A 25,097-nucleotide genomic window follows, 5' to 3' on the forward strand; every position below is an offset into this window, starting at 1 on the left:
CCCATTGAAGTTGCACAGCTGCCAAGTGTCAGGCGTTTCATAGGGTTTTTCACCAGCTCTAGTAATGAGTATGGGGGAGGGGTTTGAGTGAGTTCAGGGGGAAGGGTTTGGACTGAGCATGGGAGAGGGGTGTGGGCTGAACACTGTCCTGTGTGATGGGTTTGGGAGTGAGCACTGTCCTGTGTGGTGGAGGCTTTTATCCATAATGATTCCAAGTCCTTTAAAAAGCCATTGTATGCAAGAGTCCATCACTGAGAATCACTTCCCTGAGGAGTGCAGTAGCTTCTAACACTGCTCAGGCATGTGCACAGTGGAGCAGAGAAAATCTGGTCAATCCAATTGATTCTGCAAGTAAAAAAGAGATTCCAGATTGAAATTTGGACAAGACACCGGGACTGATCTGCTTGATGTTGTAAAAGTGCCATGGAATCTTCTAATATCCACAAATGGTCAGGACCTTGGCTTTATGCATCTTCCACCCTAAGATATTAGTGTGAGGACTCACATTTCATAGAATCATAGAACCATAGGGTTAGAAGGGACTGCAAGGCCATCTAGTCTAACCCCCTGCCAAGTTACAGATTTATTTTATCTCAACCATCCAAGACAGATAGCTATCCAGCCTCCTTTTGAAAGCCTCCAGTGAAGGAGCTTCCATGACTTCCTGACTCCCAAGGCAGTCTGTTCCATTGTCATACTGTTCTGACAGTTAGGAAGTTTTTCCCACAGGTATTGAGTTTTATTTTTCCCAGTGGGTGCTCCACCCCTGCTCTGCCCTGAGGCTCCGCCCCTCCCCCAAGGGTCTCTGCCCTCCTGTAAGTGCCTCCCACCAGTGTCCGAACAGCTGATCAGCAGCCCCCGCCGAACTGTTGTGGCTGATGGGTGCTGAGCACCCCTTATTTTTTTCTGAGGAGGCTTGAGCCCCAGATCACCCATGGAGTCTGCACCTCTGGCTTTTCCTGAGGTTTTAATTTAAATCTGCCATGCTATATTTTGAATCCATTGCCTCTTTTTATAGCAGCCTTTTAAGTATTTGAAGACCGCTATCATATCCCCCCATAATCTCCTATTTTCCAAAGTAAACAAACCCAGTTCCTATGGTTTGCATTCCATCCCTTTGATCATCTTTGTCACTTACCTCTGGATCTTTTCCACTTTCTCTACATCCTCTCTATATGTTGGTGACCAAAATTGCATACAGTACTCCATCTGAGGCCTAACCAGCACTGAGTAGAGCGATACTATTACCTCCCATGACTTGCGTGCTATGCCTCTCTTAATACAACTTAAAATTGCATTTGCTTTTTTTTGCAACAGCATCGCATTGCTGACTCATGTTGAGGTTGTGATCCACCACAACTCCCAGATCCTTCTCAGCAGTGCAGCTTCCAAGCCAGTTATCCCCCATTTTGTATTTGTGCATTTGGTTTTTCTTCCCTAAGTGTAGCACCTTACATTTATCTTTGTTGAATTTAATTTTGTTGTCTATAGCCCAGTTCTATAATTTATCAAGATCCCTCTGAATTTTAGCTCTGTCCTCCAAAGTGTTGGCAACCCCCTCAGCTTTTTGTCATTTTCAAATTTGATCAGTATGCTCTGTATACCTACATTCAGGTCATTAACAAAGATGTTAAACAACACCGGACCCAGAACACCCGCTGTGGAACCCCATTTGAGACCTCCCTCCAATCTGATATCTCCATTAATAGTTACTCTTTGTTTGCAGTTCCTTAACCAATTATATATCAATTTAATGGTCATTCTTCTGAGCCCGCATTTCTCCAGCTGGCTTATTAGAATGTCATGTGGGACTGTGTCAAAAGCCTTGCTGAAGTCCAGGTATATTATGTCCACCGCAGTTCCCCCATCCACCAAATCAGTTACCCTGCCAATGAAGTTGATGTGGCATGATTTGTTCTTGGTAAATCCAGGCTGGCTGCTAGTGCTCACCCCTTCGTCCTCCAGGTATTTGCAAATTGAATGTTTGAGACACTGCTCTCGTAGCTTCCCAGGTATCGGAGTCAGGCTGACTGGTCTATAGTTCCTGGCTCCTCCTTTCCCCCTTTTAAAGATGGGCACTATGCTAGCCCTTTGCCGGTCTTCTGGGACCTCTCCTGTCATCCATGAGTTTGTAGATATTATTGCCAGTAGCTCCGAGATTTCTTCAGCTAATTCCTTCAGTACCCTTGGATGAATAGCATCAGACCTCGCTCACTTGAATTCATTCAAATTGGTTAGAAGATCTCTGACATGTTTTTTACTTATCCCAGTCTGCATCCCTTCCCCTTTATTGTCTATGGTATGTGAGAAGACTGCACATCTAGGTTTCGTACATTTCTTATTAAGCGCTTTGAGATGTACTGGTGAAAAGTGCTATATAATAACTAGGTATTATTATGGGAATTTTATCTTTGTTTAAATAACGAGGTTTGCAGATACTCAGATGATGGGAACCAAGTAATAATCAGTAAGCAAGGGTACAGAGTAGAGATGTAGAACAGTAGAAAAACATTAAAGAAATGATGGGACAGTCAAAAGCAAAGATTTTGTGAAAAATACAATTTTCAGAGACAGGTCATTGATTAAAAATGCTTTGTTTTAAATATTTTGACTTGTCTTAGTACAGAGCTGTTTGCTTACCAGTAGATAAAGGTAATTATCCCCGTTCACTGTGAATGCATTGTTGTATTGATTCATTCCTTTGTCCTACTCTGTACTTGCCTTCAAACTCCTCACCACTTTCTAATCTTCTCCTAGGTGGACATGCTTCTGCGCCACAAAATCCATAGCCCAGGCCTCCCTGCCATGTCTGCCATTGTTATCTACAACGACACTGTGCTCTGGACAGGCAACTTTGGGAAGAAGAATGGCTCTGACCCCTTCTCAGCGATGCCCAATGAGTACACCATTTACAGGTGGGGTTTGCAGGTTAATACAGCAGGAATTGGGTATGATTTAGCTATTGGGTTAGTGGAAAATTACTGTCACCATGCCCCAACAGACAGCAAGTGGGAGGGATGTATACACTGCATATCAATTCAATTACATAAATACATTCTGAAATCTTAAAAAAACCCTACTTCTTCCAAATGTGGGGCAATAAAAATGGAACAGCCATCACAGATCCTCCCTTTAATGTGTGACAGGTGCAGTTACAATGCAATGGTCTTGTTTGCAATGTTGTTGTAGGCATGTTGGTCCCAGGACATGAAAGAGACAAGGTAGGTGAGGAAATATCTTTTTTTGGACCAACCTCTGTTGGTGGAAGGGACAACCTTTTGAGAGCCACAGAGCTCTTCCTCAGGTCTGGAAACAGTAATCAGAGTGTCTGAGCTAAATACAGGGTGGGACAGATCGTTAAGCATAAGGGTATCCCACATGTTGTAGGAGACCATTTAAAAGAGCATCTCCTGCTGATGAAGCACTGTCCAAACCAGTGCTTCTCATTATTAAAACTTTTGTCGTTCGGGGGATTTTTTTCCCCCACCCCTGAGCAACAAAAGTTTTAACGATGAAAGTGAAGTGTAGACATAGCCTAAAATGAAGAGATTGTGGGGGAAGGTTGGAGCAAACAGCTAATCAACATAGGGCAGTGGTAGTCCAGCCTAAATTGGAGAAAGTTCTCCAAAAGGCTCCTCTCTGCAGTAAATCCACGTGAAGGGGAGGCACCACCTGGTTCCTAGTACCCCCAGATTGTGAGGGGTCTCCCCTGCACAACTCTGGGTCTAGTGGGTTTTGAGGGGAGGGGTGCCCCCAGCTGGGCCCCATTTTACCACACTACCCCCAGTGTTGCAGACTGTATAGTTAAGGCTAGACAACAACTTCTATTATCTTCCCATCTTAAACATGCTCTCAGCTTACTGCTTTACCATTTGGGATGAAACTTTCAAGGCTTGGTTTCTGCATGCAGGTGGATTTAATTTTATTTTTTAAAGTTTGGGCAACATCAGCTGTTTCTGAGTTCCATCAGAGTGAAAATAAATATCCTTTCCACTGCAGAAAAACCTAATCACCATTTTCTGTACAGCATTAGAGCAAGTTATCTAATGCTTGAAACTGTGCATAATCCATACTGAGGGTTAATGCTTTTGCTGACTTGTGGGGAAATGCAGTTCATTTAGCAAAGTAATGAGTCCTGTATTTGGGAAATGTATCCTGAGCATGCTCAGTAGATGAAGCCAGTATGGACATTCTCCTTCCCCCAGTGAAGTCAATGAAAGTTTAATTGTTCTCTTAAATGTGAGAGAATAGGTCCTAGATGGGATCCTTCAAAAGAGATGCCCTGCACATGTGCATGAAGCAGGGTTTCATATCGTCTTTGCTAAATTTAAATATTTATAACTTTAAATCTATTGAACTGATTTTCCTCAAACTTGATTTTTTGGTTGATCTCATTAAAACTTAAACGTCAAGCTAAGTCTGATGAAAATCCCTAGTAATTTTAAAGTTATGAACATTTAAAATCAGTTTGTTGAAACTTTTGCCTTTGTTTTTTGAGCCATTCAAAGCTGCAGCAATTCAGAGCACTCTGAGACTCTGAAGCACTCCAGTTTTGGATTGAGCTAAACTGAAGTAGGATGGTCCAGAAATCGCTGACTTAAAACAATGATATCATCAAAATGACTAACCTGACTTTCTCAAAATGTGGCTTGTCTGTCAGTCAGTTTAGTGAAGTTATTCACATTTCAATTAATTACATGTCTTAAAATGGGATGATCTAAACTGAAGTCAGCTTGAACCTATTTTGTCTTAAATCCTGTCCATCCTTGCCTGGCTGCTCAGTCTTACCATGAACCTATCTACCCTTACCCCTCCCTGTTTTTTGCAGTTTAAAATGCATTTCTACTCAGAATGTGAAAATAACAACCTCTTACTCAGCAGCTCTGCTCCTGTGGGCCCAGTGGTAGAAGCCCCACTGACCCTGGTGAGCACCCACAATTGCGAGTAACTCTATTGACTTCAATGTGGTTCCGTGCACAATCAGGTGCTCACCAACAAGAATAAACATTGCACATCTAGATCCTATAAGTATCAGGTAATAATATACCCACTGCAGTGACAAAAATATGTTTTTACCTCTCTGTACTCTTTTTTTAGCATCACGACACAGCTCAAGGGCTCGGGTCCCACCAGCTGTGCAAACCCATTGAAGGCAAAGGGATGGGGAGCACAAGGGTCACTGAAGGCAGAATTTTGTCTGCAGAACCAATATCCCTGAGGGTGATGCATGAGAAGGGAAGACTACAACTTAACTCACAGGGGTTATTTGCAGCACTAGAAGTTGGAAAATGCATCCTTTTACATGTAAACTGAGCATACTTGATCCTGAGTTGCTGAGATGTAATAAATAGGAGATCCACAATGCCATTTTTAGACAGTCACTTTTTCGAGTAGAACGATCCTTTAAACTGATCAGTTTAGTACTTTAGATCAATGTATGTCACTTCAAGGCCTTTGATCCCTTCCAATGGCAAACAACACATTTTGGGGAGGGCAGCAATGGAGCTGGAATGTGTGGATGGGTGGGAGAGGCATATGCTTCCTTCAGGATTTTGTAAAATGCACACATACAACACAAGGGCCAAATTTGTATATAGTCCATGCACAGGTATGAAAAGGGTTACTTAACCAGCACTATTTTGGCTTTAATGATAATCTGCCCTGTATTTAAGGGGTGTCTTTGATCTGGCAAAGAGACAGCTAACAAAGAGTAGGTTTCCGAGTAGCATTCGTGTTACTCTGTATCAGCAAAAAGAAAAGGAGGATTTGTGGCACCTTAGAGACTAACACATTTATTTGAGTTAGTCTCTAAGGTGCCACAAGTCCTCCGTTTCTTCTATCAAAGAGTAGAAATGATTAATTTTTAGCACGGGAAAAGATTGACCATGAGGTACAGGAAGGTTCTATTCTGGGACCAGTGGGGTTTCATGTATTTATTAGTGGTCTGGAAAAAAGTGAGTAGTGAGGTGGGAAACTGTCCTGATTATTCAGGTTAAACTAGCCTAGAGAAGACTGTGAGGAGCTTCACAGGGAACTAATCAAGAATCAAGCTAGGTAAATAGGCAATATGCCAGATAAAATTCAATGCTGATAAATACAAAGTTATGCACATTTAAGGGAAAATTTGAATTACTCATACACCTAGAGGCTCTAAATTAACTATCTCAACTCAAGAAGAAGACCTGGGCATAATTATGAAAAGCAGTGTTAAGATGTGTAAGATTAAAGGAAAACAGGTTGGTTTGCCATATTAGAAAATCCTTACAATTGTTTAGTTGAAAAGCCCTAGCGCCTTCATGCTTTGAAACAGAGACTTAACCTTAGGGAGATCTCCCTGCTGTTGCCATTAACATTCCCCCAAATTTGGCCCCAGGTATTAGTCTCCTAAAAATTGCAGTTTGCCCAAGCTCAGTAGAGACTTAGCATTTGGTAGCTAAACTATCCAAAGATTCTGCCTGCACTGAGCATGCTCCAGCCATTCACAGCTCCTACATGTGCCATCCCCACAGAGCAGCTGAACATAGGGGCTGCAAGGGCTGAGCTGGACTTTCCTGCAATTTGTCCTCATGGCTGCCAGGGGCTGCTATGGTGTGGTGTGGTCCCCCGGTGGAACCCAAGCAGCAAGGAGAAAGAGGAAGCCTGACTGTAGTTTAGAGTGAGGAATGGGAGAAGGAGCCAGGGAGAACAGAAGAAAAGGGGATGAGAGTAGGAGCCAGGCGGGGGGTTGGATAGGAGCAGAGGAGGGGCAGATAGGAGTCTGGGTAGGTATATAGGCATGGATGGAGGGAGATACAAGCAGAGAGGAAGTGGCAGCAGCCAGGGGAGGTAGATAGGAGCAAAGGAGGAGGGGGAGCATTGCAGAGGATCACAGGCAGTCAGGCAGGAGCAAGGGTGGGGAGCAGGGCATGTGGGGGGCAGGTACGAACAGATGGGAAAGGGGTGCAGGAGGCTGGATGGGAGCATAGATTGGAGAAGAGGGGGTAAGGGAGAAGAAGCTGAGGGGTGGAGGCAGATAGGAGTAGAGGGGAGGAGGGACAGAAGCCAGGATTGGGGGATAGATAGGAGGACATGGGGGATGGAGACAGGCTGAGGGCACAGGGACAGAAGAGTCTATAATCACTGGAGCCCACTTGTCTCCAGAACCTAGGCACTCAGCTACTATGGTGATGAGTGTGGTGTAGGATCCTGTACAGAATAGATAGGACCTTGGAACTGAACCTAGGTGTTGAGTTTCTACTTTCCTATGCTGTCAATAATTAGCTGTGAAACTCACCAGGAAGGTGTAAAAAGAAAAGGAGTACTTGTGGCACCTTAGAGACTAACAAATTTATTAGAGCATAAGCTTTCGTGAGCTAAGGTGTGTGTCCAAACTCCCTCTAGTGGCACACGTACATTGAGGAAAACAGCCAATTACTGTTAGCTCAAGTAACATATATCTGTGTGGTGGATCTAAAGGTTCCAACCCTTCTGATGATCCAAGCTGGTGGTAATGTGGTTCCCCATGACAGAAATTCTGTTTTTTCAGTTTATTTTCTAAAATCCTAGGAAATTGCATTAAGCTTGCTCTAAAGTCAAGCACTCAAAAGTTAGGAAATACCAGTTACGTTTCCATGCACAACTGTAATTTGACCCCCTTGTGCATATACATTATGATAAAGACTTTAATTATATGATCACATACTATTTCTTCCACAAGACCCCAGCCTATACATTGATATAAAGTTAAGACTGCAAAACTAAGCATTCAAAAATCAGATCTGAATGTTGAACACACAAACGTATTCTCTCCACATGTAGATACACATTATGTTACAGTTTTAATGAAATGAATACAATCTATCTTAAATATACCTGAGTATCTCAAGGGCTGTAGAAAATACTGTAAACATCTATTGTATTATTTGCAAACAATTCTATTATATTATTTCTATTGGATTATTTGATCCCATAAGTGAAAGTTGTATCATAATGCATATGGGCAACCGGGCCAGAGTTATATATGTTCAAGCTTAACTTTAATCTTTCCTGACTTTTGGTCCCTTATTGTTGCATTAATGTAGATTATAAATTTAATAAAGCAACAGATAATCAGTTACTTGAGCAATCTGATGTGCTGAGCATCCCTTAAATGCTGTCCCGTTTGGACTTGTTTAGAATAGCTGAGTTGTTCAGAGAATGTTTGGCATGACGTCGTAGCCTGAAAGGTCTTAGCCTCTAAGTTCCCTCTAAGCTTCGCAGCAGGCTATCAAGAGCTGCACAGACAGGAAGAGGAGCCTCCTCCTCAGCCTTGGGCTGCTGCCGTGAGAGAGGGCTGCGGGGAGTCCTCTCTCCCTGCCGCAGCCCTGGGGAAGCCTGCACCCCAAATCCCTCATCCCTGGCCCCATCACAGAGCCTTCACCCCCAGCCATAGTCCTCACCCCCCGCACCCAACCCTCTGCCACAGCCCTAAGCCCCACCCCGCACTCTGAACCCCTCAATCCGGGCCCCACCCCAGAGCCTTCACTCCCAGCCAGAATCCTCACCCCTGACACCCCAACCCTCTGCCCCGACCCTGAGCCTCCTCCCACACTCTGAACCCCTTGCCCACACCCCTGCCACACATCACCTCCATATTGGTGCACATAACAAAATTCATTCCACACATGGATGTAAAAAATTAGAGGGAACATTGATTGGCCCAAAGACTAGTTAATGCTGGACTAGCAGCTGGTGGTGAAGCCATGTAACCGTTTGTCCCATGACAGGATTGCCAGCATCTCCAAGATCTTCCCCACCATCATGCTCTACAAACTGTGGGAAGAAGGGAAGGTGACATCTCTGGACGATCCTTTGGAACGCTATGCCCAGAGCTTCATTATTAAAAATCCTCTGGGGCGACTCAAGGAATCTGAACAAAGATACACAGCAGATGGGCTGATCTTCCTGGAGAAGGGGTCACTGCCACTCAAGCCATCACCTGTTACACTGCGCAGGATGGCTAGCCAGCTCTCAGGTGAGAGAACCCCACTCCCAGTTCTTCAATCCTCACCAAATTCTCCAGCTTGACTCCGTGCATCAACATACCAGTTAAAACAACAAAACTCCCTGTCCCCAGTGAGAACAGGACACAGCAATGCAAAAACCTCAGTCTGTGTTTGTCAGGCAGTGCAAATAGCCCCCTCCTGGTGTGAATCAGGATTCTCCAGCTGCTCCAACAGGGGAGCCAAAAGAGAGCCTCTCTCCAGCCCAGCTACTAGCAGGTGCACTGAGTTGGTCTGTTGTCTGACTGACCTATGATGAGTAGGTCTTCCCCTGGCTAAGCCAGTAGGAGCTGTTGGATTCCTGGCTGTTTCCTGTCAGAATAATTTTTCTTTGCAATTCAGGCTCCTGCATTGAAATCAGGGATGAAATGTGAGGCAGCTTCTTCTCACCACAGTTCCTCCCCAGCCCAGAGTGCTGTCACGGTCTGTGAGGTGGAGTTTTTTTTTTTCCTTGATCTTGAATTTATTTTAAAAAAACCACAAAGTTGAAAGGGGGAGAGAAATGGCAAAGTCTTTCTCTACCAAGTGCAGAGCAGAGGGAATTCTGTTGATCAGGTTGTTCCCTTGCCTCCAGACTCCGAGGACCTTCCCCCACCTTCTCTCTCTGTGTGGTGGTTTTGCAACTCTGTCTCTGCAGTCCTCTCCGGGAGCAGTTCCAAGGCATCCTCGCCAACCACACTTCTCACTTTCTCCCCTTTGGCTGCTAGGATTTCCTCAATGTTCCTTTTCCCCTCCAAATCTGAAAACCATTCCAGGTTATCTGATATGACATGATGACAGGACACTTTTCTATCATCATGCCATTATGATACGCTAGTTTGGAAATCGTTTTTACTGACCGTGTTTTGCAGATCTGGCAGGTGTACACCAGCCGGTAGTGCATGGCCTCCACCCACCCCACGGCGCCGCCCGACCTGGGGGCTCTGCAGAGCCTGCGAGGCCAGGCGGGCTCCGGGCAGCAGGGGCGCGGCCCTGGGGCTGCCCAAGCCCTGGGACGGGATGGCAGGGCCCATCGCCACACAGACCCCAGCCGGGCCCCAAGCGGCCCCAGCCTCCGCCCGGCCCGCAGCATCCTGGGAGGCAGAGAATTGTTAAGCACTGTTTGTTTTGAAGGGATATAGCTTCTATAATTGAAATGCTAGCAGTGCGGCCTCCTGATCTGGGATAGCCTGGTGTTTGCTGTTAGGGGACGGCTCTTAATCTGCTGTTTTTCTTATAAATGAGTAACTTTGATATTAAAGTAGCTGTAGATGGCAAGGCCTGATGTAATCTGGAAATCCCTCAAAAGGTACAGCTATTAATGCCTGCTGTTAGCTGGTATCAAGTGCCCTGCTTTGACACTCCTTTAGAAGCATGCAAATTCCATTATTAACCCAGAATTAGTGGGCATTGCTATTCTGAGATCTTTTGGAAGCAGGTAATCTTGGCATCAGCAGGCAGGGGTTGTGCCTTTGCCTTCATTGCTCTTCCTGTAAAATGGGGATAATGATGCTAACACATCATTGTAAGGTGCTTAAAACTGAGGGATGAAAAGCACCTTACAGAGTAAATGCAACACACGTTATGCATGTTTTTATTGTCAGCAAGATGTGGTTGGCTGCATACACTGACCCAATGAAGTAGTTAGGGAAGGAAGATTTTAAAAGTGAATCCAATATCAAATGCAATGTTATAGTTGCACAGTTAAACCCACAAAGTCAGGAAATGCAAAAGTTAAGATTTCAATAGCAACATTAATGCTGCTGTGTTGCACATGATACATATCTTAGCGGTGGCTTTTTACAGCATAAACAGTAATATACAATGCAGCCTCACTACCCTGAACTTCTCTGATCTGCGTGCTGTAAAATCCACTCACACCTCTGAGCAGAGATAGTGCTGGAGTGAAGTGCTAGGTTGCTAAGATTTTGTCATATTGAAATGTATTTATGTATTAATTATACTATGAAATGTTGTTATAAATAATGATGACTACACTTGTCGGATCAATTAACGAAGTGTATGCGTAAAGCGATGACCTTGCTTTTTTTTGGTTATGCTTGTTCACTCCCTAATTTGCAGATTTCAGTACCTTGCTATGAACCTCCCAGTCAGTGGTGGTAATTAGGGAAGCTCTACTGTATCAGCACCTGATTCTACAAGGGATTGAGCATTGCCTGCTTGGTGCTAGGGTTGCCAACTTTCTCGTTGAAGAAAACTGAACACCCTTGCCCCGCCTCCTACCCCAACCCTTTTCCGAGGCCATGGCCCCCTTTCACTCCATTGAGCATTGGCTGGCTAAATCCAGGGTTGTGCATTCAATCCTTGAGGGGGCCATTTAGGGATCTGCGGCCAAAAAAAATTGGGGATTGGTCCTGCTTTGAGCAGGGGGTTGGACTAGATGACCTCCTGAGGTCCCTTCCAACCTTGATATTCTATGATTCTATGCAAGTCAGCTATTGTAGCAGGAGCTCCCTGACCTGCATGAGACCCCATCCACAAAGCTTCTGACTGGGTGAGACATCCAGCCCCACCGACTGGCTGGGAAGCTCTACTTAAACCAGAAAAAGGCACAGAAAGTTGTGTGATCAACTAGAGGGATCCTTGCTGGCTGTGAGTATGGTCTCTGCCTCCTTGCCTGATGCCTGAGCCCTTGTTCCTGGTCTCCTTATCCCAGGCCCCTGTCTGTTCCTGGTTCCTGCTTTCCTGCCTCACTCCACATCCCTGCTTCTAAAGCCCACCCTGACTCTGTCTCTACCTCTGACCTTTGGCTTGGCTCCTGACTCTAGCTCTGGTTCCAAGTTCCTGACTCTAACCATTAGGCATGACTGCCTCCACCCTGGTCCCTACAGCCTGCCCAACTCCCCAGGTTAGAATAGATAGGGAACCCATGCATTGATTTCACAAAGAGGGAGGGGCTTCATTACACTCTGAGCACATTTTATGGCCTTTTTTATACAGGTCAGATGAGGATTACAGGGGTCCCTTCTGGATTAACAATCTATGACTCTGGGCAAGTGCTCACTGAGCTTGATGCAAACAAGTAATTTTTCTATTGCTTTTACCCTCTCAGTCACAAGTGCCCCCAAACTATGGCCAGGCCCTAGACCTCTGAGGATTCTGCCCATGACAAGTTCCAGTTCTACACTTCCAGATCCTCAGTTTGTGTAAATTATCTCAATGAAGTCACTGCAGCTATGATGTTTTGCTGAGAATCGGCCTCAGGGGGTTGTTTAATGGAGCCCTGTTCTGAAAAGTGTGGTTAAAATGTATTTTATTTCTAGTGGGAAAAGTGAATTGTTTTCACTCTCCTACAACTCAAAGAAGTCTGGAGGAATTTAGAACAAACTGAAACAAAAAATCACTTTGGAACAGAAACAAGTTTGGAAAATTTCAGCCCCCACAAACGGATGTTCCTGACATTTATAAATATATGACAACTGGGGATGTAATGGAAACTGTTTTGCAGGAGCTACTAAGCTAATGGAACATGTTCACCTGAAAGCTCAGGCTGGGATTTATTGAGCCCTTTCAATCAGCCTTTCCTTCCAAAAGGCTCTTGCATAAGCCTGGATCCAGCTAGGGTTTTATAATTCTTCCAGACATTTTACTAAAAGGAAGCAGAGCAAGTTTGGCAGAAAAGTGTGGGTCAGCTCTTACCTTATTACCCTGAAAAGAAAAGGAGTACTTGTGGCACCTCAGAGACTAACACATTTATTAGAGCATAAAGTGAGCTGTATTTATTAGAGCATAAAGTGAGATGAAGTGAGATGTAGCTCACGAAAGCTTACGCTCTAATAAATTTGTTAGTCTCTAAGGTGCCACAAGTCCTCCTTTTCTTTTTGCGAATACAGACTAACACGGCTGCTACTATGAAACTTATTACCCTGAGTGATTCGCCTGTCCCCAGTATAGTTCTGTGCACTGTACTGTACTGAAGGATTTTTTTCCCTGAGTCAGATATTGGCAGAGATCCTGCGGGGGTGGGGGTTGCCGTCCTCTGCAGCCTGGTGCACGGTTGACTTGCAGGTTTAAACTAGTGTAAATGGTGAATTCTCTGTAATTTGAAGTCTTTAAATCATGATTTGAGGACTCCAGTAACTCAGCCAAAGGTTATAGGTCTATTACAGGAATGGGTGGGCAAAGTTCTATGGCCAGTGATATGCAGGAGGTCAGACTAAATGATCATGATGGTCCTTTCTGGCCGTAAAGTCTATGGGTCTTTGAGTAGTAGCACATTTGCTGTCTTTGGTAGAGAGTGTAATTAATCATTGCTGTTTTCCTTTGTCTTCGACTCTACCATTTTGGATCATTATTAACCAAACTCAGTGAATGAATCTTGATGTTATCCTAACAAAAATCAGTATTTGTCTCTTGCTGTTTTATATCATATTGTTCCCATGGCACAGGGCTGCCCAGGAGATTGCGGTCCACCAGTCTGCTGTGGAGAGGAAGCACACAAGATGCTCTCGCTCTCTTGAAGGATGATGTTTTGGTAGTTGACCCAGGAACCAGGTCAGGTGTATGCATGACTTACACTTCTCTTGGCTAATATCTGGGGACTATAGCAATGCTTAGCTGCTAAGGAGTCAGAACCAGAGCTGCAAATGGTGCAGGCAGCTCCTTCCTGTTACAGTACAGTGCCTGCAATCCTCCCTCTCTTTTAACATGCATCATTCACTCAAGTACCATTAGATATACAGAAAGAAGACAAAGTGAAACAGTTTGGAAATCACCATTAGCAATTAGTGGCAGCACAGTCAGCAGGGATGCAAGGCCATTCTGCCATGTTAACCTCGGGTCCCATGGCTGATCTGTATCTGGTAGAAAAGGACAGGACAGAATTCACATCTGCAGTGGAGAAGGCTCAGGCTGAGGTCTTGGTGATCCATTTCAGAAAAAAATCAAGTTGTCAGATAAAAAAATTATATGAAAATCAACATATTGTCAATAATATCTATAAATGTCCATTGCAATAAAAAACCCTGTTACAAGACCATTACCTGGGTTTGCAAAGTCAAGCACTTAACAGTTAGAAAATGCCAAAATTTTAGTTGCCTGATAATAGAGGCCTCGTCAATCTAGGAGAAAAAAGCAGAACAGAATCCAGTGGCTGGAAGCTGACAGTAGACACATTCAAACTCAAACTTTGCTTATTTTTAGTGAGGGTAATTAATCATTGGAACAACTTGCCTAGGGACATGGCAGATTCTCCATTACACGGAGTCTTTACATGCAGGCTGGAAATCTCTTTCTAAACGATCTGCTCTAGCTCCACCTGAAGTTATGGGTTTGGTTCAGGAAACTCTGGGTAAAATCCTGGCCAGGCAGTCAGACAACATGAGCATAATGGTTCCTTATGGCCTGCAGATCTATTAACCTGTCTCACTCCTCACTGAGGTACATGCGTGCCTCCAGGATCACTTGCTGGTCTCTGAGCACCTTGGTACTTCAGGTGTCAAAATTATTTTGATTTTTTCCCTTGTTCATACACGTCCATAACATTCTGAAAAGATAATCTTTTCACAGGAACATTTCCTGTTTTTGCATCCATGCAATGGTAACATTTTTCTGGGAACACTGAAGAGAATATTTTCAGCCACTTTTGCAATATAAGTGTAGGGAGGAAAAAAATATATTTTCCTGCTGTTTAAAATGATCATCCTGGGTTTTTTTTCAATTAGTTCAAAAATGGCTGAGCTAGGTGTGTATGGAGTGCCCATTGAGAACTATGGCCATGCCTAAGCATGGAAATAAAACCTGATTATAAATAAGGTTGAAAACCCTTCTAGAAAGACAAAGTGTGCCCATGTGGGTTGTTTCTGAAGTGCGAACTTCTCTGTTTTATGTCAATAGATGCCATTCGAACTTAAGACTTTTAAAACAGCTTATGGACTTACAGGACTTAAGCACTTATGCTTCCTTAAGGACTTAACATTGCTGTGATGCTGCCTTGCTGACTCAAAGCAATTTAAGTGCTTTTGCCACCTTAAGGTGGTTTAAATGCTTGTGCCATGTTAAGTATGCAGAGCAGCTTAGCTGGGACTTTTATGGCCTGCTCCTGAGAGACATGGTGCACTTTTGCATCTACAGGCCTTCAGCCCTATCCTTCCTTTTAAAAAAAAACAGTGAAGAGAAATTAAGTGCAGAAAACTTAATGCTCTGTCTGCTGAACAACTAAAAACAACAAGGTAGGAAATGCAGAATTAACAAAAAGAAAAGGAGTACTTGTGGCACCTTAGAGACTAACAAATTTATTTGAGCATAAGCTTTCGTGAGCTACAGCTCACTTCATCGGATGCTTTCCTAACAAATTTATTTGAGCGTAAGCTTTCGTGAGCTACAGCTCACTTCATCGGATGCATTCCTAACAAATTTATTTGAGCGTAAGCTTTTGTGAGCTAATGCATCGGATGCATTCCGAAGAAGTGAGCTGTAGCTCACGAAAGCTTATGCTCAAATAAATTTGTTAGTTTTTAAGGTGCCGCAAGTACTCCTTTTCTTTTTGCGAATACAGACTAACACGGCTGCTACCCTGAAACCTGTCAGAATTAGCAGTTCTTATAGATTCATAGATTCATAGATACTAAGGTCAGAAGGGACCATTCTGATCATCTAGTCCGACCTCCTGCACAGCGCAGGCCACAGAACGTCACCCACCCACTCCTATGAAAAACCTCACCCATGTCTGAGCTATTGAAGTCCTTAAATCATGGTTCAAAACTTCAAGGAGCAGAGAAGCCTCCCTCCAGTCAACCATGCCCCATGCTACAGAGGAAGGCAAAAAAACCTCCAGGGCCTCTCCAATCTGCCCTGGAGGAAAATTCCTTCCCAACCCCAAATATGGCAATCAGTTAAACCTTGAGCACATGGGCAAGATTCACCAGCCAGATACCCAGGAAAGAATTTTCTATAGTAAATCAGATCCCATCCATCTAATATCCCATCTCAGGGGATTTGGCCTATTTACCCTGAATATTTAAAGATCAATTACTTACCAAAATCCCATTATCCCATCATACCATCTCCTCCATAAACTTATCGAGTAGAATCTTAAAACCAGATAGATCTTTTGCCCCCACTGCTTCCCTTGGAAGGTTATTCCAAAACTTCACTCCTCTGATGGTTAAAAACCTTCGTCTGATTTCAAGTCTAAACTTCCTGGTGGCCAGTTTATACCCATTTGTTCTTGTGTCCACATTGGTGCTGAGCTTAAATAATTCCTCTCCCTCTCCTATATTTATCCCTCTGATATATTTATAGAGAGCAATCATATCTCCCCTCAACCTTCTTTTAGTTAGGCTAAACAAGCCAAGCTCCTTAAGTCTCCTTTCATAAGACAAGTTTTCCATTCCTCGGATCATCCTAGTAGCCCTTCTCTGTACCTGCTCCAGTTTGAATTCATCCTTTTTAAACATGGGAGACCAGAACTGCACACAGTATTCTAGGTGAGGTCTCACCAGTGCCTTGTATAACGGTACTAAAACCTCCTTATCCCTACTGGAAATGCCTCTCCTGATGCATCCCAAAACCGCATTAGCTTTTTTCACAGCCATATCACATTGGCAGCTCATAGTCATCCTATGATCAACCAATACTCCAAGGTCCTTCTCCTCTTCCGTTACTTCTAATTGATGCGTCCCCAACTTATAACTAAAATTCTTGTTATTAATCCCTAAATGCATAACCTTACACTTCTCACTATTAAATTTCATCTTATTGCTATTACTCCAGTTTACAAGGTCATCCAGATCCTCCTGTATAATATCCCGATCCTTCTCCAAATTGGCAATACCTCCCAGCTTTGTATCATCTGCAAACTTTATTAGCACACTCCCACTTCTTGTGCCAAGGTCAGTAATAAAAAGATTAAATAAGATTGGTCCCAAAACCGATCCCTGACGAACTCCACTGGTAACCTCCAGTGGAGACAGTTCTTGCGGTGATGTCTTTTGGCATGTATTGGTGTAGTATTTCCAGTCTCTATTGCTAAATGTGGACTGTGATATCTACAGGTTCCACATCAAGATACGATGTTTTTTCTAAAAGACATGATCTAGGAACTTTTGGGGGGACATTCTCTGGCTTGTGTTATACAGGAGGCCAGACTAGATGATCACAGTGCTTCCCTTCTGGCCTTGGAATCTATGACTATTTGAATCAGTGTGGCTAAGTTAATGCTGCTGTTGGAATCCTCCCTTCTACATTTCCTGACTTACCAGCAGTTCAGAATGGCAAAACCTCTGCTCCCCTTTCTTTCTTCTTCCACTCTGCACTCAATCTGCCTGCCCTTCGGCCCTTTGAAAGTTTAAGGTGGTTTCAGGGTACAAGAGAGTAGGGTTTGGAAATATCTTTTCTTAGTTCCCATTAGCACATGATCAGACCACATCACAATCTGTCTGTGGCTTTTATAGAATGCCTAATGCTGTGGAATCTATGGAGGTCAGGGTTGTTGCTGTCACGCTGTCTGGAGTGGCTCTGGACCGTGAGTGCCAACCTTGGGGCAGACTGTCAAAACCAGGGTGGACACCCCAAACTAGTGGTATGTTCTAGAATTAGATTTCACCAACCCAGTAACAAATGTGAACTCCCAAAGTATTACACTAGTCTTACAGTGCAGTCACAGGCATTCCCCTTGGACATTTCAGTCTATCTTGCCAGCCAGGTAAGCTGGACTATGTGATAAATGGTCACTTGCACCAAAAATCACAAAATATTCAGGTTGCTTCCAGTCCCAAGAGACCAGTCACTTACCTCAGGTCAATTTGTACCTTAAATCTTACGTCAAAGACAACACTTTTAGCCAATTCTATAGTAAAATAACTAAAGGTTTGTTAGGTAAAAAAAGGAATAAGAGTTATTGAGAGGTAGGAGAGATGTAGTAGAGGTGGTAGCAGAGATGTATTAATCTGCCAGTTCCCCAAAAGTCTTTAAGGACTACCCAGCATAACTCTGGGGATCTCCATCTTCCCATTCAGTTATTCTGCCCTGTTAGAATCCAAACAGCTCAGAGATGAAGAATTTTTCCTTGTGTCTGTATTTATAGCTTCTTCTCACAGAAACCAAGCTGACCGCAGCAGTTCCCACCGAGGTTCCTTCTTCATAGGACAAGGGGAGAAGGGAATGCAGTTAACAGAGTCTTTGATCCTTGATCTCACACAATGACTCATTTGTGTTTAATGAACAGGATTTAACATCTTCTTGTAAGACACCATCATTTGCATTACACCAGGCTTTTTTCTCATTTGATGGATTACTTAGTTACAGAGGTATATACAATGCAAATGTTTGCTGTTACATTATAACATGAGGCATATTTGAATGAGAACAATACATGCAGCATCCTACACGCATTTTATAAGACACTAAGCACATTTTTATCAACGTAACATCTAATATCTACTTTGGTGATGCTGACACACCGTTAAGCAAGACTGGTTTCCAGCTATGCATATGTGAGAGACCAGTGAGGCCTGGAGCCTTAGCATAAGTGGGTACTTGAACTGCCAGCGTCACAAGTGCAACCCTGTTCTGAAGATGACACTGAATTGCATTTCTTTCTCATTTCAGGTGTCATTACAGTAATTTGGCCTTCTCTCTGATGGCCCATGTGTTAGCAGATCATGCTGCCGAAGGGGAGTACCAGCGGTGGGTCTCAGAGAATATCCTGGACCGCTTGGGCATGGAGGACACTGGCTTTGATATCACACCACCGATCCGGTCCCAAATGGCCGTCGGGTTCTATAGCAGTGGGCAGCCTGCCCCCCTTTATGACTTGGGCTGGTACAGGCCATCTGGCCAGATGTACTCCACAGCCGCTGACCTTGCCAAGCTTGCAATGATCTTCCTGGGCACCTACCACCGGCGCCTTTTGGAGCCTGACACACTGAAGACGATGCTGACACCTCTTTTTAAGTGCTCCAGTGAATACTTTGCCAACAAGACCGGCACACCCTGGGAGATCAATGAGCAGCTGGGCTATGATATTATCAGGAAGGATGGTGACCTCGATGGCTATTCAGCCACCTTCTCCCTTGTCCCCAAGCTCCGCTTAAGCTTCATAGTGCTAATGGCAGGGCCTAGGCCCCAAGGGGGAGATATTGTGACTCAGGCATATGAGTACCTTATCCCTGCCATGGAGACAGCGTTCCGGGAGGCAGAGAAGAGCCTGAGCCCTCCCCCAAATCCCACTCCTTATGTTGGTTATTATACTTACTCCAATCTCACCTTCTATGAGATTAAAGTTGGGCCCATTGGGGTTCTGGTCATGCAACAGTTTGGACCCCATATTGAAGAGCTGATCCCTGAAAACTACCGGACAATCAAGCTCCACCACCTGGAAGACCGAGTCTTCCAGGTGGTTTTTGACAAGGAGTTCCCATGCATTCTGCGGCTGGGCTCAGCCTCAGTCTCACTGGAGACCCAGGATGGGCAGCTCTTTAATTTCTATCCCTTTGACCGCAAAGGTTTGTCTCCCGGCTTTGATGCCCCAGGACTAAACACGTACAATGTGGTGCGCATACATCGCAAACCTGTGTTCTACAGCTAACTGCCCTTGCTCCTGCGTGACCATGTGTGGAAGTTGGCTTCTGTTCTGTGTGTCCCTGACTCTCCTGCCCCCAAGGCTTTGGAGATGCAGCTTAAAAAGGAAAGATGCTGGCAAACTCACCGTTCCATCCAACAAAAATTCTCTCTTCTGAAACGATTGCTGGCAGCTGCGGGAGCCTGTAGAAACTACTTGCTGGATATATTGGATGTCTGGGATATGGACTCCACTGCATACTTCCCAGCACTTAAATCTTCCAGTGCTAAAGCTGCCCATTTGGCCACCATCACAAAGTGTGACTGGCTTCAATGGGCCATTGGGAATCTCCTCTGCTTTTGAGCCAGAGTCTATTCTGGTATCCAAGGATTTTTCAGACAACTATCCTCTTCCCTGCTACTAGGATTCCACTGCCTTGCCCACTCAGGTTTGCCATAATCTGAGATCCTAGACCACATTGTAACATCTAAGAGAGAGTGGGGTCCATCTCTTTCATATGGCTCAGTGGGGTACAGCAAGCAACTGCATTAGTGTGAGTGGTAGGGAGCCATGTAGTTTCACTATGGGCTGTCTGGGTTTCTACTGCCATTGTGGGTGCACAAAGGAAATCATAGATACAGAAGATCAAAGAGGATTAGATTGGTAGGTGCTGAAGTACTACAGTGATGAGCTTTATGAGTACCTAGATAAGTAGATGTTCTCTGAGAGCATGTACATATGGGAGTGTGTGCACTTGTAAAAAGTTGGTTTCAGGGCTGTGTCTCTAGGTAGATGTCTGTGTGTAGGGGTTTTGAGTAGAAATGCATGAATGTCTGTATGTGTTGTGGGCATTGGCGTATGTGCTGTTGCGTGCATGCCTCCCTGTGGGGGTTTGTAGTTATGAGTACTGTATGTTTTGTCCTGTATTGTGGCTCAGATGTGAGCGTAGATCCCTGTGTGTGCATTGTCAGCAGAGACTGAGCTGTGTCAGGACTGTGGCTCCAATGGGCTCTAATCTTTCCCAGTTTCCCATGTGTAGCAGAGAGAAGCTTCAGTGCTGTCTGGACGAAGAATTAGCTAGAACACAGACTGAAGACACATGATAGGGCACTAGCCTGAATCATAGAATCATAGAATATCTGGATTGAAAGGGACCTCAGGAGGTCATCTAGTCCAACCCCCTACTCAAAGCAGGACCAATCCCCAATTTTTGCCCCAGATCACTAAATGACCCCCTCAAGGATTGAATGCACAACCCTGGGTTTAGCAGGCCAATGCTCAAACCATTGAGCTATCTCTCCCCCCCCATAAAAAACTTGATCCCTTTAAATTAGGACCACCTTCAAGTACCTTGTAATGTCACTGATGCATTTGCCTTCTTTCTTGTACCCACCTGACTGCCTAGGTAGGGAGGACAGATGACACACAACAAGTTGCTATGTTCAGTCATTTGCTTCTATGCCCTTCCTGGAGGGAGATGGCAGTGATGGGAAAACATCAGATCAGTGCAAGGGGAGCAGAGGCTGTAGGAACATGAGCATCAGCAGAGGAAGGACTCCAGCTAACAGAGACCTTTGGCTGCATCCACACCCACTTTGTGCTGACGGCAGCATCACTGCTTACAGCCCTGCCTGGAGCTTGAGTTCAAACCCATCAGAGAGCTGGAGCTAGATAAATGTTACCATTGTGATTAATCAACTTCACTGCTGAGTGCTGGCTTAGACTTGGCATGGGCTGTATAGTCCTGAAATCCTTGGCTGTGGTGCAGGGCAGGGGCATGGTAAGAAAATCTTCTCAGTTCAATGACTTTTCGGCAGTGCGGGTTCTCTCGCACCTGCCCTGGTCTCTTGTGGCTGGTTAATTTCCTCCACTTGGTCATAAGCCCTTGTTGGCAGCCAGCAGTGATTGCAAGGTGTTCTGCTGTGGCTCATTCTTGCAGGATTCAGGGCAGCCTGGCTCATCCTCAGGAGTTGACAGAGCTGGAAGACGTGGATCTTGTCCTCTCTGCCTCTCTTCCTGTTCCCCTGTCTCTCTTCTTTCTATTCTTCCCAGCTTCAAGTTCACTGGGAAAAGAGATTATGAACAGAGCCTAGTTTCAGCGTAGCAGCCGTGTTAGTCTGTATTTGCAAAAAGAAAAGGAGTACTTGTGGCACCTTAGAGACTAACAAATTTATTAGAGCATAAGCTTTCGTGAGCTACAGCTCACTTCATCGGATGCATTTGGTGGAAAAAACAGAGGAGAGATTTATATACAAAATAGAAATAGAAAAGGAGTACTTGTGGCACCTTAGAGACTAACAAATATATTAGAGCATAAGCTTTCGTGAGCTACAGCTCACTTCATCGTAATGCATCCGATGAAGTGAGCTGTAGCTCACGAAAGCTTATGCTCTAATATATTTGTTAGTTTCTAAGGTGCCACAAGTACTTTTTGCGAATACAGACTAACACGGCTGCTACTCTGAAACCTGTCATGGGGAAATAGTTTTACTTTGTGTAATGACTCATCCATTCCCAGTCTCTATTCAAGCCTAAGTTAATTGTATCCAGTTTTCAAATTAATTCCAATTCAGCAGTCTCTCGTTGGAGTCTGTTTTTAAAGCTTTTTTGTTGAAGGATAGCCACTCTTAGGTCTGTAATCGAGTGACCAGAGAGATGCCCCTCTGCCATGTACATTGGCCAAACTGGACAGTCTCTACGTAAAAGAATGAATGGACACAAATCAGACATCAAGAATTAGAACATTCAAAAACCAGTTGGAGAACTCTTCAATCTCTCTGGTCACTCGATCACAGACCTAAGAGTGGCTATACTTCAACAAAAAAGCTTCAAAAACAGACTCCAACGAGAGACTGCTGAATTGGAATTAATTTGCAAACTGGATACAATTAACTTAGGCTTGAACAGAGACTGGGAATGGATGAGTCATTACACAAAGTAAAACTATTTCCCCATGGTATTTCTCCCTCCCACCCCACCCCCACTGTTCCTCTGATATTCTTGTTAACTGCTGGAATTAGCCTACCTTGCTTGTCACCATGAAAGGTTTTCCTCCTTTCCCCCCCCTGCTGCTGGTGATGGCTTATCTTAAGTGATCACTCTCCTTACAGTGTGTATGATAAACCCATTGTTTCATGTTCTCTGTGTGTGTGTATATAAATCTCTCCTCTGTTTTTTCCACCAAATGCATCCGATGAAGTGAGCTGTAGCTCACGAAAGCTTATGCTCTAATAAATTTGTTAGTCTCTAAGGTGCCACAAGTACTCCTTTTCTTTGAACAGAGCCTAGAAATCTGTGATTTACCCCCTCTCCATCTCCCTTGTTCTCCTCCATCTAAGCTCACCATTAAACATAGGATATGATGTAAGGACTGCCCCGCTGCTCCATCCAGTCCCTGGAGTCATAGCTGTTGCTGCAGTGCAGTCTGGGTCCCAGTGTTGTTCTCTGTGGGTGATCACAGCTCACACCTTATGCATCTTCCAATGTTCAGATAGTTACACTGTGCAATAACAATCATATTAAACCCTGTCTAAATTCTGACTGCTTCTGTGACTGATGGTGCCCGGAACACATGGCTGCGGACAGTGTGACGACTGGACTGCGATTGTGTGTGTGTATACACCTGACTGCAATGCTCCTTCTGCACTTTTTGCAAAATGCAGCTTTCAGGATTTTGAGGTCTTGACAACTCCTCTTATGCTGACCTTAAACCACAGAACCAGCTGTTTGGTTCTGTGGCTGGGACTTCTCTGGTCCTAGAGTACAAGGGGTTAATCCTCACTCACCTTCCATTTCTCCTAGCACTGGGGGAAGGGCACAGTGTACTTGGGTTGCTTAGGAGACGGGTAGGATGCCTTTGGGAAAATTGGGCTCTGCATCCAGAGAGCAAAGGTCAGGGCTGAGCCCCCTGAGCTGGCCACTGTCTGTTACGTCAGAATGTTTCACTTTCCTGTTACCATTGACCCGCAAGGACAAGCCCTTGCTGACTGGGAGCGTTTCTGTTTCCTACTGAGTCACTCCTGTAGCTTATGCACTAGCCTGAACTAATACTCCTGTTGGCACCTTGGTACCCGCACCTGCTATGGAAGCCTGTCCTATGTATTCTACAGCTTTATTTACTAAATATAAATGAGAGACAATATTCATGATCTATTTTTAATGGAGAATTCACTCAATAACCTGAATTTTAAATTAACAGAGCTTTTCTTGAGTGTGTGTGGATGGGGGGATGGGACTATCAAAGGATCTGGATAGATGGGACCTGATTTGCTCTCATTCCCACTAGTATAAATAGTGACTAGCTTCATTGATGTCAGTGGAGTAACACTGGCAAAAAAAAAATTGATGGAAGTGAGAGTAAGAGGAAACCTATCATTTCTAGCTCAGGCCATTTTTTATTAGAGGAGTGAAATGTCCATGGGAGTATGGCAGAATACCCTGTGACTAACCCCTTCCAAAAGGGACATGGACCGGCTCCCTTATGACTTCCCTCAGACATGCTGTCCGCATCTCACTGATGTTAGCACACTACTAAAAGTAGAAATGCAAAATCCACCATCTCTGGGAAATTACAGGCTCCCTAGCTTTTATTTCTCTTTCCCACAGAATTCCAGCAGCACATTTATCCGATTGCACAGAGATCAATGTGTCTAGATCAAAGCTGGCAAACCACGTATTGCAGATCCCAGCTCTGAATAAATCAGAAATGAGGGAGGATAGTCAGTAGTCCCTGTAGTCCATGTTTGCCGTGTGCTAATTAGTACTGTTACAAAGGTCATTAACACAAGCGTGAAACTTTGGTACCAGCTGGGCATAATCCCTAGGGATGTATTTTGCCTTATGTTCAGTGACTCTTGACTTTTTGACAAAATGTAAAATCATCCGTCAATTACCTACGTCCCCAGTGGATTTACTCCTATGTAATCATGAGAGATTATAAAACGACCATAGGCTAGACGCTAGACCATATTTTTAAACATTGTCATAAGTCAGTTTGGCCTCATCCTCACTAGATAACCAAACAACTTTGAAAACCAGTTGAAATGCGAGAGGGAGGGCATTTGTTAGAATGTAATTCCTCAAGTGAGCTTGAGCCCTAGGACCTGATCCAACTTCCATTGATATCAACTGAAAGACTTTCTCTGACTCTAATGGGAGCCGAATAGGCCCCTAGTGACCTCTGCTTCCATCAGTGGAAAGGCAGGTGAGCAGGCATATGCCACAATTTTTAAGATCCCTCCACAAACATTGCTGTTTGCTGCAGAATCTCAGCTTTCATTTTAAATAAAATTCTAGCCTTCTTATTAGCCACATTGGAAACTGACTCCAGACAAAAAACAACAGTGAATTCTACTAAACCCCACACACCTTAATAAGGTATGAATTTCAAAGCTTGGTTGGGACCATTTATTATGGGTTTTTTAAAAAAACATTTCATTTATAAACATCTGTGATAGTGACACAGAAACATCATGAGAGAAATCAGATATTTTACTCCTGGGGGGATTCTGCGCCAAAAAATTAAAAATTCTGTGTCAAAAAATTAAAAATTCTGCAAAATTCAGCATATTTTATTT

General features: G+C 44.1%; 2 protein-coding genes across 2 annotated transcripts in view; one reads left to right on the top strand and one right to left on the bottom strand.

The window, feature by feature from the left end:
• The window catches only part of LACTBL1 (lactamase beta like 1), a 28,673-nt gene extending 7,919 nt beyond the window's left edge, over positions 1-20,754 (top strand). The window contains exons 4-7 of the mRNA XM_038377194.2: positions 2,758-2,915; positions 8,745-8,992; positions 13,409-13,514; positions 18,570-20,754. Of these exons, the coding sequence (XP_038233122.2) occupies positions 2,758-2,915; positions 8,745-8,992; positions 13,409-13,514; positions 18,570-19,548 (1,491 nt within the window). The 3' untranslated portion in view covers positions 19,549-20,754. The remainder of the gene's footprint in view (positions 1-2,757; positions 2,916-8,744; positions 8,993-13,408; positions 13,515-18,569) is intronic.
• LOC119845180 (DNL-type zinc finger protein-like) lies at positions 9,469-10,092 on the bottom strand. Its single transcript, XM_038377107.2, is given in 2 exon segments — positions 9,469-9,798; positions 9,801-10,092. Coding segments are annotated over 2 exon segments (519 nt in total). The 3' UTR covers positions 9,469-9,571.
• Positions 20,755-25,097: the final 4,343 nt, after the last annotated feature.

The sequence above is a fragment of the Dermochelys coriacea genome, chromosome 18 (assembly GCF_009764565.3).
Source record: "Dermochelys coriacea isolate rDerCor1 chromosome 18, rDerCor1.pri.v4, whole genome shotgun sequence".
NCBI lineage: Eukaryota > Metazoa > Chordata > Testudines > Dermochelyidae > Dermochelys > Dermochelys coriacea.